The following is a 15,308-nucleotide window of genomic DNA, read 5'->3' as shown; positions in this document are numbered from 1 at the left end:
AATTTGCTCCCATTGGAAACGACAGGCTCTGGTCTATCTTGGGTTATTTATAAAAAATATTTGTCCATTTCGCAAACGTGTGATTGGTGACCCCTGCTGGCCAATATAAGTACATAAAAAGTACAGGTTATATAGGGGTCAGGATGAAATGTCTTAAACTGATCATAAAGATACGGTCTTTAAACGGTATTTTTAAACCATATTTAGCTGATTGATGGAAGCGCATAAGGAACAATCCACTGATTCCAGGCTGTATCACAACCGGCCGTGATTGGGAGTCCCATAGGGCGGCACACAATTGGCCCAGCGTCTTCCGGGTTTGGCCGGTGTAGGACGTCATTGTAAATAAGAATTTGTTCTTCACTGACTTGCCTAGTTAAATAAAGGTAAAAAAAATGAATGCAGCGGTCTCTTTTGTCATCTGATAATTACCTCTATATATTTCATGTCACCTATCACACACTCTCTCGGAAAACGACAAACATGATGTGCTACGTGTGTCATGAGTGGATAATAAAATAACAGGCCTTCAGATTCAAGACACCACTTATACAGACAACAGGACAAAGAAATAATAGCAGACAAATAGAAAGTGAAGGGAATGGGAAACTGTCAATCCCATTACATGCACCAAAGCTCAACTAAAATGTAAAGTTATAGTTATCATATGCTGTTAACAGCAGAGGGGAAATTATTTAGGTTTATTAGTGTTCATATTGAGACCAATTCTCTATACAAACACACCAATACAAATGCTAAATTACAAAACATGATCATAAAAAATCACCCCCATTTTTACTTGGAGCATCCCCCACTAATGCTGTAAATTCCCTAAAGGGAACCAGGCATTCAAGCCTGAGCCTCCCTTGCAACATATTCCACATCTGTGGAGCATAACAACTAAAAACGTCTCACCCTAAATCAGAAGCCACCCTTGGAACCTCTAGCACTATTCAATCTTGTGGTCATGTACTGTATTCTATTGTTTTGACCTTGACTAGTGTTGTCAGATACATCGGAAGTTTATGCAGGAGCACTTTGTAAATAAACAGAAGGGAATGCTGCTCTCTTCTTACAGACAGAGGCCCAACCCACCTTTTGCTAGAATAGACAATGATGAGTTCTAAAATGATCACCAGTAATGAATCTAAGGGCACAATGGAAAACAGTATCTAGAGGTGTAAGTGTGGAAGCTGCTGCGTGCATGTAGATTATACCCCCCTAATCTAAAACTGACGTAAGTGGCCTGGACTCCTGACAGACATGCTCTGTTTCTGTAAAATAATAACCTTTTGATCTTCAACTTCTTTACCAGCTCAGTAACATGTGTTTTAAATGCCAACTTAGCCAGATACCAAGATATTCATAAGAGGGAACTTGTTCAGTGTGTGTTCTGTTCAGGCTAGTAATGTCAAGGTCACTTAAGTCTAATTTATGTGATCTAGAAAATAGCATGTATTTTGTATATTTTTTTGCATTAAGTACGAACTTAAGATCCAAGAGTGACTTTTGTAGCGCTTGGAAATCAGACTGCAAATGTGAAAAGGCTTGGTTTACAGATGATGCAACAGAGTACAATACTGTATAATCAGCATCAAAATTAATATAAATATTTTTCACAAATGTCATTTATATACAGCATAAACAATAGTGGCCCCAGAATCTAACCCTGGGGATCCCCTTTATCTGAGTTCTCATTGCAGGTGAGTAGGAATAAGGCGATAACTTCAAAGAGAAGAGAAACCCGCACACTGCTCTTGCTCTTATAACTTATTTTCTTAAAGCTTATGTGTCGGCCTCTTGACCTTCGTCAGAGCTTCTTCCCTCCTCCAAGAGGCCGACACACAAGCTTTAAGAAAATAAGTGATATGAGCAAGAACAGTTTGTTTGATACAATCTATATCTGTAAAAAAAGAACTGTCAACTTTTGTTTCGAAAAGAGATGCTAGGAATGGTACTGGATCTCCAGTGACATGTTATTTTTGTCCCTGGAGTAATAGTGTTGCTACAACTTGCCTTATTTGGCTAAACTTCTGGAGCAAGCTAATACAGCAGAACTGGAATTGTTAGTCATAGTACTTCGTCTAATCTGTGAATGGATCACTGAAAATGATATGGTAAACAAGGACAATATAACAAAATGTGACCAGGGAGAGTGTGTGTGTGTGTGTGAGTGAGAATACCTTCACAAGTGCCTCTATCTTGGACTGCCACTGGCAGGACCTGTGTGTCTAAGTCAGAGAAAGGCCTTTGAGCAGTGACCAGACCACAGTGCTGAAAGGCCTTTGTCCCCCTGGAGACTGACTTCCTAGCAACAATGAGCTAGAGTGGTCACCTGACAGACCAAACCTCAGAATAGAGAGCATGCTGACTGCAGAGCTTTATCTGAATTCATGACATACTTACCCCAAAAGGTATGAAAGTTAAACACATTTTGTGTAAACCTTGTGTAACACATAGATACAGTATATTGATTGTGAGATGCTAAGTATTCATGTCAAACTATAATATTGTGGTGTCTATTGAGAATTGTTAAGCATATTGTGCTTAGATAAGTTTTGCGCTTTATATTTTGATGTAGCGGCTTTAGTCAGAATATTTCACATTGTCAATTGTTGTTTGTTACCAATAATAAACGTCATTCAACACGACCAGAGATGACTTCATACAAATGAGATTATTGCCGACTGTCCAGGAAGTGGGCATGGTGCTGTTTAAGAGATGATAGATGTCATAGGTATGTTATGAATTAACATACAGTTAGTCGGTAGACCAGTAGCTCCCCATCACACTTCCTGGTTGTCAGTGTAGCCCAGAAGAGCTTGTTAGGTGAGAGTTGGGTTATAGGGTGTGTCACTGCCATTTACCCTAGTTGCCACTGAGCCAAATATGCCACTGAAACTGTTCCATGCCCATATTATTATTCAGATAGGTTTGACTAATCATCATTCCCTTTAAAGACGCACTCCAGTCTCCTTTTCAGCTCATTTATCATCTGATTTGCTTAACAAAAAGGTGCATCTCAATAGGTGGTCCAGGTATGACATGGAACAAGAAGGGGGTGGGCCTTTCCTCTTTTGTCCTCTATTACTTCTCTATTGTTCCTCAAGCAAGGGGGAGGCCGATGACAACATTACTGTATTTATACTTGGGATATGGTTTTTCCAACAGGAAAAGTAAAAAAAAATAACCGGAGTGGGTGTTTCAGTGCATCTTTAAAATATGATAACATCTTAGGACACTTTGATGTGGTACTTTGAAGTCTAGCAATTAAGATCGAACAGTAAGAAAAAACATTTTGACAATGATTGACAGTTGCTGGTTACTTGGCTTATGCCTTATGCAATTCTTTGTTGTAATGTTGACACTCCCGACTTGAACGGAGGAATGATGAAGTCAGAGGTAAAGAATGAAGAAGGAAGTTGTGCACGATTAGTGAGATAAGATACCTGTCAGGTTACTTGTTACTATTTCTCTGCTTGACACACTGAACATGCATAACTTTGTCATGAGGACACTGTTGTTTATTTCCATTGTGAATGTTTCTGATTGAAGGTTTATTGAAACATGCATGAGAAATTGGTTTTAGCATAATTATGGTAATTATTGTTTAAAAAATAATAATAATCCCCTTTGGTGTATGTATATTTGCTCTACATTTTCTTTACGTTCCCTTAATTTGTCATAATGAGGTTGACTGTATGTGCTTTTTACCCCAGTCTGTGTTAGGACTTGATACTTTGGAAGTAAATGACATGTGATTGAATGTGTTCTCTCTATTTTAAATTTGACTGTATGTGTACTCATGAATGCCTAATAATCCCTCCATCTTTTTCTTTCATTTTAGAGAGCGAGGGAGAGGGATATTACATGTGCCAAGGCAGTAGTGAAACAGAGCTGTTACATGTGAATGGTGTCCACCAAGGCAGTAGTGAAACGGAGACTGAACACAATACCGGTAACCTTTCTCCCTCGATCTCTCCCACCGGAACTCTATTGTCTCTGGACTCCAATGTGGTCCACTCCTGAAACTGGGGATGAATGGTGAATGGTTCCCATTGCTACACAAATCCAGTGATCTGGAGAGGTTTGTCTGGGTTAATGGGGGGGGGGGGGGGGGGAGTAATGAGGGTAATTACTGTTACTCTTATGCCACAGCATTGTTGAATACTTGTTTCTGATTGGCTAGAAGGGAATTCTAGAACGGGCATCAAAACCAGATCTATGGGACAGTTGGATGTCTCTGGGACCTGCTGCGTTTTCCATTATTTTCAAGGTAATGTACAGAACGTCAGTGTTTATTCCTTTACATAATGCTCTAAGACCATGGCCTTTCAAATATTTTCTCTCCAAAAAATACTATTGATTATTGTGCAGTTTTATTCCCTGCAACACAGACAGACAATGTGGTTGTATTTGCTCTAAAAAACACTTGTTTTTTTTTATACAACAGAGACGTTCATAATGAACAGATTGTATATGTGTCTTGCACTACACTGTCAACAGTGAACTCTGCATTTTTCTAACATATATAGATTCTCTCCAAAACCAAAGCTTGTCAGATGTTTTAAGACCTACATGTCTAGATAAATCCATAATGCATGCCATCGGTTCTGTAGATCCAGCTGTGTCCTTCAACCCCAATTTAATAGAGAAGATAATCACAGAATAAAACCAAGACATAAACAGTGCTTATTTTGTATTGAGGCATCTACACTAGCTGGATCTACACTAGCTGGATCTACACTAGCTGGATCTACACTAGCTGGATCTACACTGCTGGATCTACACTAGCTGGATCTACACTAGATGGCCTGAGACATGTTCTCAACATAAGACCACTTGAGGTCTGAAAACATCTGACAAACGTTGGTTTTGGAGTGAAATGTCCTACAGCATTGAGGGCATTGTGCTGTATAATATGCATGTATCCCTTCTCAATTTTGCCTTAAGTTTGTTTTCAAGTGTGTGTTTAGGCTACTATGAGCTCTTTGTTTGACATTTCTGCAACAAATTTACAGCTCAAGTTCGACAACATTGCCCCAAACATGTACTTGGTATTTTAGTATTTGTGCAAAGCATGGTATTGAACCTGAACAAACTTTAGCCTACTTATTTTTTATTATTTTTATTTTTAGTCATTTAGCAGACGCTCTTATCCAGAGCGACTTACAGGAGCAATTAGGGTTAAGTGCCTTGCTCAAGGGCACATCGACAGATTTTTCACCTAGTCGGCTCTGGGATTAAAACCAGCGACCTTTCGGTTACTGGCACAACGCTCTTACCCACTAAGCTACCTGCCGCCTTCATGTGAAGAACTGCATTATCTTAGGCTACACAGAATAAAAACTATGACTTGATACCTACAGATTCACAGAATAGTATTTTTTATGCATAGAGCTATTGTGTTTATATCTCTATTTGGTGATTGATTATGCTGATATTTATGATTAATTGATATCGATGATGCTGATACAGTATAACTTTCTAAATCCTTTTCTAAATCAATTGATGATGGTAATATAACTTTCTAAATTATTGTGTAAATAATTTTCTAAATCAATTGACAGGCTATTGATGATGCATTGATAACAGACACACTCACATACTACAGTTGTGGTCAAAAGCTTTGAGAATGTTTTTAGATATTTTTGTCAGATGTTACTATGGTATACTGAAGTATAATTACAAGCATTCCATAAGTGTCAAAGGCTTTTATTGACAATTACATTAAGTTTATGCAACGAGTCAATATTTGCAGTGTTGACACTTCTTTTTCAAGACCTCTGCAATCCGCCCTGGCATGCTGTCAATTAACTTCTGGGCCACATCCTGACTGATGGCAGCCCATTCTTGCATAATCAATGCTTGGAGTTTGTCAGAATTTGTGGGTTTTTGTTTGTCCACCCGCCTCTTGAGGATCGACCACAAGTTCTCAATGGGATTAAGGTATGGGGAGTTTCCTGGCCATGGACCCAAAATGTCGATGTTTTGTTCCCCGAGCCACTTAGTCATCACTTTTGCCTTATGGCAAGGTGCTCCATCATGCTGGAAAAGGCATTGGTTGTCACCAAACTGTTCTTGGATGGTTGGGAGAAGTTGCTCTCGGAGGATGTGTTGGTACCATTCTTTATTCATGGCTGTGTTCTTAGGCAAAATTGTGAGTGAGCCCACTCTCTTGACTGAGAACCAACCCCACACATGAATGGTCTCAGGATGCTTTACCGTTGCGTTGGCATGACACCGGACTGATGGTAGCGCTCACCTTGTCTTCTCCGGACAAGCTTTTTTCCGGACGCCCCAAACAATCGAAAAGGGGATTCATCAGAGAAAATGACTTTACCCCAGTCCTCAGCAGTCCAAACCCTGTACCTTTTGCAGAATATCAGTATGTCCCTGATGTTTTTCCTGGAGAGAAGTGGCTTCCTCGCTGCCCTTCTTGACACCAGGCCATCCTCCAAAAGTATTCGCCTCACTGTGCGTGCAGATGCACTCACACCTGCCTGCTGACACTCCAACACACACACACACACACTGTTTATTATGTTTCCTGATTGTACTTTTACCCCTACCTACATCTACATATTATCTCAACTACCTCGTACCCGTGCACATTGACTCCGTACCGGTACTCCTTGTATATAGCCTCGTTATTTTGTGTTACTATTTACCTTTTTATTTTATTTTAATTTTTACATTTCTTACAATTGTATTTGATCTATTTACACACTGCGTATCATGTTTCATTACCTATGCGATTGTCTTGGAACTTCGTCAAAACAGAAAGCACCAATCAGCGCAGTGGCATAGTTTCGGGCATTGTTGGAGAAGTTTCGTCCGGAGCCAAAACGTGGGAGGAGACACCTGCCGTGAGTGGATAAGTACCGTGCATCACCAACAGGCCAGACATTCGAGACAGGCTGAAGAGCGACAGGTGTGTACCAGATAGAAGAGGAAAGGGAAACGCCATTGTCACAGGTTATTTGGTCTCACTCATTTCTCTTCAGCTTTGAGTTTTACCGGTTTTGCCACATTTTAGGCGATTCACTTTTCAGTTAACTTTTAAAGTTCCAGTACAAAGAGGTAGGCGTAAATAACATCTTTACCTGCGCGTTAAAGTTTAGCCTAATGAAATATTAGACTAATTCTTCCTTAACATTTTTCCACTTCTCTAGATAAACATAGTTCTTTTTGTCTACCAATTTTAGTTGTTTAGTCTAACTTTGACAATTTAAGTAATTAACCCAAACGTACATATTCTGATTAGCCTAATGTGGTTCAGAGATTTCCCCCGATGGCGTGGTATTTTGTGTTCTAAGTAAACAACCTGCTTGTAATGGAGAACCCTCTTTAAACTAATTGACACATTCCCAGCCTAGAGTATGACACTGTGGTGGTTATGCAACCTGGTCTCAGAGCATTTCGTATTATTCTAACGTTAGCTAGAATAGATTTTAAGGTTAGGAGTTGGGTTACAAGGTTAGGGGAAGGGTTAGCTAACTAGTTAAAAAGTTTCTAAAATGCTGAAGTTGTCCGTGATGAGATTCGAACTCGCAACCTTTGGGTTGCTAGACGTTTTCATTATAAACCCACCAGTGGAGGCTGCTTAGGGGAGGACGGCTCATAATAATGGCAGGAATGGAGTCAATGGAGTGGTATCAACCACATGGAAACCACGTCTTTGATGTATTTGATAACATTCCATTGACTCTGTTCCAGACATTACTATGAGCCGTCCTAAGTAACATGTCTTATGTAACCATACCAAACATAACATATCACACTAAAAGGAGTGTCTCGGATTTACGTACAGAATAATACGAAATGTTCTGAGACCAGGCTGGGTTACATGATGGACCAACCTTGTGTAAACGTTAGGGGAAGTCTGTCAACAAACCTGGTGAATATGCACCACCCTATAGGATAAACTGGCACTCATTTTAAATGCATTCTGAGTTTGGGCCCAGGCATAGATAGCATTCTTTGGTTGTCTGGGTAGATATGTAGAGTAATTTTTAAAGGTAAAATGTGAATGTTATTTGGAGTGTGTAATGACAATGCTGATTAACAGTATATGCTTCACTGATAACCTTTGTAGCTATTGGAATGATCACATTTTTCTATTGTCCCATCTGTAAAGCTGACTTGACTTGTAACCTAATTGGGTAAACCATAGGACCGGGGTATTCAACTTTTACCCTACGAGGTCCGGATCCTGCTGGTTTTCTGTTCTACCTGATAATTAATTGCACCCACCTGGTGTCCCAGGTCTAAATCAGTCACTGATAAGAGGGCCACAATGAAAAAACGCAGTGGAACTTGCTGAGGTCCAAAGTTGCATTTGAGGGCCATAGGAGAATGTCTGGGGTTGGAATTTGACTCATCCACATTGTTTCAAAGAATACCAAGAACTCCCCTTACGAAAAGATTGCAGCCAGAGTGCAGTATAACTGAAGTATTCTGCAAATACTGTCCAAAAGAGAATTTACTGCAGTAATTTTGCAGTGTAACTGCAGTACACTGATGTTATTCTTCAATTGATGCATCCAAATTATCACAGTCGACTCAGAATTCCTTTTTTTTTTTTTTTTTTTCATGGTAAGGGTCATCTAACCGTTTACTGGAACATGACTTTTAAAGCTGGAATCCAAACAGTTTTTTCATCTCGGACATAATTGTACGCGCGATAGAACAGCAATATGTACTGCTTAAAAAAATTAATTGCCGCTGCTCCAAACCTCCGCTTGGTCAACAAAACTATAACGTCCGTAGGGCGAACAGTGGCGCCGTTTTCCCTACTGCGGATTCCATCTTTAAAAAGCTTGTATTATTGTATTTCAATTGTGCATATTACTTTGCTGTAAATGCCTATTCTGTGAACTGATATGGGGCTCTGACTTTTGGGATTGCACTTCTGAATTGTAGCCCATTTCTTTTATAGGAGGTGCAACAAGAACAGTAATGGCTTTCGACTCGCTGCCCTCCAGAGTAGTCTTGCTCTATGATGAATGGCTTAAACAGGCTGGTAAGTCTACACAAGTTGTCATTTCGAAAGGGCGTTATGCAAATATTTATTGATGTAGAAAGTGGATACAATTATCAGTTCAGGTATAGTGTTTACTAGGGATATCTAAGACTGTGGAAATTAAGATATTTTAGATTTTTTTTCTTGCCCCATCCATTCAAACTCTTTCCTGCCCTTCCTTGAGGCATTGACTGATCAAACACAATTGGATGGGTGTCGGGCATGGGCTCATTACATTACACCTGTCCTGTTATGTCAGATTAGTGATTACTTGACGTTTTTGAACAGGATCCCTGGCTTGTCACATTACACTCAGGAGTAATGTTTTATTTTGTCCACTCAGATCCCAGGACAGAGGACTGGCCCCTAATGGCATCGCCGTTCCCCCAGACTCTCATCGTCATAACCTACATCTACTTTGTCACGACGCTGGGCCCTCGGCTGATGGAGAACCGCAAACCCTTTGACCTCAAGAACACCATGGTCGTCTACAATTTCAGCATAGTGGGCTTCTCCATCTACATGATCTATGAGGTGGGTGCACTTCAGAAATCTACTGGCCACCATAACTTTACACTTAAAGGTCCAATGCAGCTGTTTTTATCTCAATATCAAATCATTTCTGGGTAACAATTAAGTACCTTACTGTGATTGTTTTCAATTAAAATGGTCAAAAATAAATGAACAGCTTAGCAAAGAGCAATTTTGCAATAATTTTGCTAGGACTGTCAAGGAGTAGTCTTGAGTGGAGAGGTTGAAACTGAAAACTAGCTGTTATTGGCAGAGGTTTGGCACTCTTTCTTAGTGGTATATTAACTATACTAAAAAATATATATATATAAACTCAACATGTAAAGTGTTGGGCCCATGTTTCATGAGATGAAATGAAAGATCCCAGAATTTTTCCATATGCACAAAAAGCTTATTTCTCTCAAATGTTGTGCACAAATTTGTTTACATCCCTGTTAGAGAATATTTTTACTTTGCCAAGATTATCATCCACCTGACAGGTGTGACATATCAAGAAGCTGATTAAACGGCATGATCATTACACAGGTGCACTTTGTGCTGGGGACAAAAGGCCAAAATGTGCAGTTTGGTCACACAACACAATGCTACAGATGTCTCAAGTTGAGGGAGTGTGCAATTGGCATGCTGACTGCAGGAATGTCCACCAGAGCTGTTGCCAGATAATTTAATGTTAATTTCTCTACAATAAGCCGCCTCAAGTCATTTTAGAGAATTTGGCAGTACGCCCCACCGGCCTTACAACCGCAGACCACGTGTAACCACGCCACGTGGCCTGATTGGTGGAGTGCTGCAGAGATGGTAGTTCTTCTGGAAGGTTCTCCCATCTCCACAGACGAGCTCTGGCAGAGTGGCCACCGGGTTCTTGGCATGTGGACGCCTTAAAAAAGGATCTGCAATAAGCTCAAGACTGTTGGATGGACGTTTTTTCCTCTCTTCTCCTCTCTCCCATTAAGAGTGCATTAATTGACTATTTGCCATATTCTAATAATTCTCATGTGCCACGGATCTAGTGCCCATGCACTCTTGCACTCCTGTAGATATGAAATAATTGGATGGTGAAACTTGCCAGCCAACCAGAAAAGCAAGGTGACGCAATTCAGGCATTTTGAACGTCAGGACAATCTTTGTCCTGCAAAGAAACCATTTTTATAGTGGGGGGAATTTTTTTTGATTATGCAAGAATTAGGCATTTTAGAATTGAATGTGGAGTGGAGCTTATAAACTCAGCAAAAAAAAAAAAACGTCCTCTCACTGTCAACTGCGTTTATTTTCAGCAAACTTAACGTGTAAATATTTGTATGAACATAACAAGATTCAACAACTGAGACATAAACTGAAGAAGTTCCACAGACATGTTACTAACAGAAATTGAATAATGTGTCCCTGAACAAAGGGGGGGGGGGGGGGGGGGGGTCAAAATCAAAAGTAACAGTCAGTATCTGGTGTGGCCACCGGCTGCATTAAGTACTGCAGTGCATCTCCTCATGGACTGTACCAGATTTGCCAGTTCTTGCTGTGAGATGTTACCCCACTCTTCCACCAAGGCATCTGCAAGTTCCCAGACATTTCTGGGGGGGAATGGCCCTAGCCCTCACCCTCCGATCCAACAGGTCCCAGACGTGCTCAATGGGATTGAGAGCCGGGCTCTTCGCTGGCCATTGCAGAACACTGACATTCCTGTTTTGCAGGAAATCACGCACAGAACGAGCAGTATGACTGGTGGCATTGTCATGCTGGAGGGTCATGTCAGGATGAGCCTGCAGGAAGGGTACCACATGAGGGAGGATATGTCTTCCCTGTAACGCACAGCGTTGAGATTGCCTGCAATGACAAGCTCAGTCCGATGATGCTGTGACACACCGCCCCAGACCATGACGGACCCTCCACCTCCAAATTGATCCCACTCCAGAGTACAGGCCTCGGTGTAACGCTCATTCCTTTGATGATAAACGCGACTCCGACTATCACCCCTGGTGAGACAAAACCGCGACTCGTCAATGAAGAGCACTTTTTGCCAGTCCTGTCTGGTCCAGCGACGGTGGGTTTGTGCCCTTAGGCGACATTGCCGGTGATGTCTGGTGAGGACCTGCCTTACAACAGGCCTACAAGCCCTCAGTCCATCCTCTCCCAGCCCATTGTGGACAGTCTGAGCACTGATGGAGGGATTGTGCGTTCCTGGTGTAACTCGGGCAGTTGTTGTTGCCATCCTGTACCTGTCCCGCAAGTGTGATGTTCGGATGTACCGATCCTGTGCAGGTGTTACATGTGGTCTGCCACTGCGAGGACGATCAGCTGTCCATCCTGTCTCCCTGTAGCGCTGTCTTAGGCATCTCACAGTACGGACATTGCAATTTAAGGCACGTTTACGCAGATGAGCAGGGACCCTGGGCATCTTTCTTTTGGTGTTTTTCAGAGTCAGTAGACGGGTCTTTTTTAGTGTCCTAAGTTTTCATAACTGTGACCATAATTGCCTACCGTCTGTAAGCTGTTAGTGTCTTAACGACCGTTCCACAGGCTCATGTTCATTAATTGTTTATGGTTAATTGAACAAGCATGGGAAACAGTGTTTAAACCCTTTACAATGATCTGTGAAATTATTTGGATTTTTACGAATTTTCTTTGAAAGACAGGGTCCTGAAAAAGGGACGTTTCTCTTTTTGCTGAGTTTAGTTACGTGATGACATCGTGTACCTTCAAAATTATTTGGCAATCATTTATTTGAAAAACACCCTTTCATCATTTGTGGTAACAAAGGTTAGACAAAAAGAAAAATCCACCCCCTGTCGAACGGATAAGTGTTGTCGGCCTGTAGAAAATGCTATTTATTTGCGAATAAACCTGGGTCAATGGAAACCTGCCTACTGTGTGGAGAGATGCATACACACAGGAAATCACGTTTTTGACTGTACTGGGCCTTTTTTAAAGTCTTCTCTCATGAGAAATAGAATGGGTTTATTTGTACTACTACGCTGCTATATGCTGGTGGTTACTTGCAATAACACCAGAGTGACTTTTTCATTAGGTGCTTTGAAAAGTGGGATGTCTGGTCTTTTCTCACATGGGTTTTCCAATGTTTAACTAACCTTAACTTGTTTGTGTTAGTATCTGATGTCTGGTTGGGCTAATGGTTACTCCTACCGCTGTGACCTTGTTGACTACTCCAGCGATCCTCTGGCTGTCCGGGTAAGCTACATTCCCATTGCGCTAGCAACATGCTCTTTGAATATGAATGTGAATACTCCTGTATCTCTGAATTCGGTGGACAGAGGCTAATGTTTGACTGTTACCCCCTCAGATGGCATGGACCTGCTGGCTGTACTACTTTTCAAAGTTTATTGAAATGTTGGACACAGTAAGTACTGTTCTATCCTGTTTAGTTGTACAACTGTAGTCAAGTAGAACATTTTTATGACTTAAACATGCTGTTACTAGAGCATTATATGAAAGACGGTCTAAAACCCTGTTATTTTCTTCTCAGATCTTCTTCGTCCTCCGCAAAAAGACCAGCCAGGTGACATTCCTTCATGTCTTTCATCACTCCATCATGCCCTTCACCTGGTGGTTTGGAGTCAAGTTTTCAGCAGGTAGAGCAATAGACTTGAAATGGAACTTGTGAATCTATTTGAATCTGAGTTGGTAATTACCCAACATTATGCAACTTCATCTGTTGCCATTTGGAATCATACAATGTTAATTTTTTTGAACCAGGTGGTATGGGAACCTTCCATGCCATGTTGAACTGCTGTGTCCACGTCCTTATGTACTCCTACTATGCTGTGTGCGCAATGGGACCTGCCTATCAGAAGTACCTGTGGTGGAAGAAATACATGACTACCATCCAGCTGGTATGTTAATACTTCTAAAGTGTGCCGTGTTCATTAATCGTATTGAGGACAGTGCTTGACTTAGACTGAAATAGGTGCCGGTACTCATTTTGGGTGCCGGGACTGTTTTTATAGTTAAATGCAGGAGCTCCACAATACGTTTGAGCTAATATTCTATAACAGGAACAGGAGCTCAAGCAGTAGAACATTTGAGGTGCAGGTACTCTGCTGTGGTGAGCTCAAGCCCTGATTTAGGATTAACAATTTAAGAAACAAAGCTTGTTGAAACGTCCAAATTTGTACTTTAAAATGGTTTCTTCAATGCTGCCCCCTTTAAGACCTGTACATCTGCATTGTAGTGGTTTAGTCACCATATAATGTATCTTAATCATGTTTTCTATTTCTCTAGGTTCAGTTTGTGATGGTGACTGTCCACATTGGCCAGTTCGTCTTCATGAAGGACTGCCCCTACAAGTTCCCGGTCCTTCTCTACATTGTTGGTCTCTACGGGCTGATCTTCCTGGTTCTCTTCCTCAACTTCTGGTACCACGCATACACAAAGGGAAAGAGGCTGCCCAAGGTCACGCAGAACAGCAAGGCTCTCCAGAATGCCAACGGTGCTCACCATGCCAATGGGATTCACCATGGCAATGGGGTCGCCAAGGCGGCAACCAACGGCATCTCCTATGGCACAACCAACAGGGTCGCAAACGGCGTTCACCGTGGCAACGTCGTTCACAAAAAGGAAGAGTAAACGCTGCAGCATCAGGTTTTAGTTGACGAGCTCCACTACCAAGTTACAGTGTATTTTACATCCAAGTGTCCTTTTTATACTTCCACCATTTCAGAGCGTAGTCCCTGTTTTTAATTGGTCCCAACTTTTATTTGGTGTGCTTACAACTTTGCTGTCTTATCACTGTTATTGAATAGAAACATATGTTCTGTTTGACTATAGGTGGTTGAGTATGTGCTGCGATATGGACATCACTTTTATTCAGAAATGTAGTTAAAGGGAACACTGTACATACCATTTTTTTTTTCAGTTGTTACAACTGGAAATAGCTTTTGTGCTGCAATATAACGTGCCTGGGAACAGGCTTTTGAATATTGTTTTAAACAAGGCAATGATGCTTGAAATGTCTGGTGCAAACAGAGCATATGAATGGTCTTACAGAGCTGTTCTGGTAGAACCTGAAGCCCTGAAATCAGTGTCAAACATTTCAATGAATTGAGCTTTAGTCTTTTCATATGACAGTCAGCCCTTAAAGCTCAGATTTGTAGTAGGCGAAATGCACTGAAATGCTTTATGGCTTATAGTATGCCAAGGGATCATACTTGATGTCTTTTGTGTTTTAATGTTCACAATGTATATACGTTTGTCTTTTTTATGTTGCCGTTTCAAGGTAAAATGTACAGTAGGCTATGTGAAGACTGTCAAGGCTTTTTAGTGTTATTGAAGGAGCTGGGCAAAAATTGACATTTTCCTTTGTGCCCATGGTGAATGAGAACAAAACAATCTTGTCTGAATGAAAGCGATTATTTTACTACTGCAGTCAATAACAAATACTGTGTATTTTAAGCTACTCTATTGTAGCGAATTCGGGTGGGTGGCCCCGACCAGGACTCGAATCCAGGTCCCGCAACTGTCAAGCCAACACCTTAACCATTACGCCAAGAGGTCCAAACCTGTTGACGAGGTCGCTACAATATTGTACAAAAGAACAATCTGCTTTTTATGTTAAAATAAATTATTTTCACCTACATATATTGCCCACCTAATCTTTTACGTTTTTATATGGAAATATACTAGACTACACAATATTTTCTGCTATCTTAACTCGGGCAAGTTTAGTCGTCCGTGTCCGTAAATTGTTACCTTTTTACAAATACATTGCCAAGCAACAGTATGTGCTCTGCTACAAAGTAGC

General features: G+C 41.0%; 1 protein-coding gene across 2 annotated transcripts; it reads left to right on the top strand.

Moving 5' to 3' along the window:
- Positions 1 to 6,911: 6,911 nt before the first annotated feature.
- On the top strand, positions 6,912 to 15,141 carry LOC311128128 (very long chain fatty acid elongase 7-like). Of its 2 annotated transcripts, none has more exons than XM_084160103.1 (8): positions 6,912 to 6,978; positions 8,942 to 9,025; positions 9,369 to 9,559; positions 12,659 to 12,739; positions 12,852 to 12,908; positions 13,035 to 13,140; positions 13,265 to 13,401; positions 13,790 to 15,141. In XM_084160103.1, exons 2-8 carry the CDS (start codon positions 8,962 to 8,964, stop codon positions 14,132 to 14,134), a joined length of 981 nt encoding a protein of 326 aa, XP_084016229.1. In that variant the 5' UTR covers positions 6,912 to 6,978; positions 8,942 to 8,961; the 3' UTR covers positions 14,135 to 15,141. The 2 variants fall into 2 exon arrangements, with proteins under 2 accessions (XP_084016229.1, XP_084016230.1); XM_084160104.1 differs by lacking the exon at positions 6,912 to 6,978 and adding an exon at positions 7,003 to 7,083.
- Positions 15,142 to 15,308: the final 167 nt, after the last annotated feature.

Source organism: Coregonus lavaretus, assembly GCF_964263955.1.
Source record: "Coregonus lavaretus genome assembly, chromosome: 4".
Lineage (NCBI taxonomy): Eukaryota > Metazoa > Chordata > Actinopteri > Salmoniformes > Salmonidae > Coregonus > Coregonus lavaretus.
The sequence above is the reverse complement of the archived record's forward strand: the minus strand, read 5'-3'. Positions and strand labels throughout refer to the sequence as shown.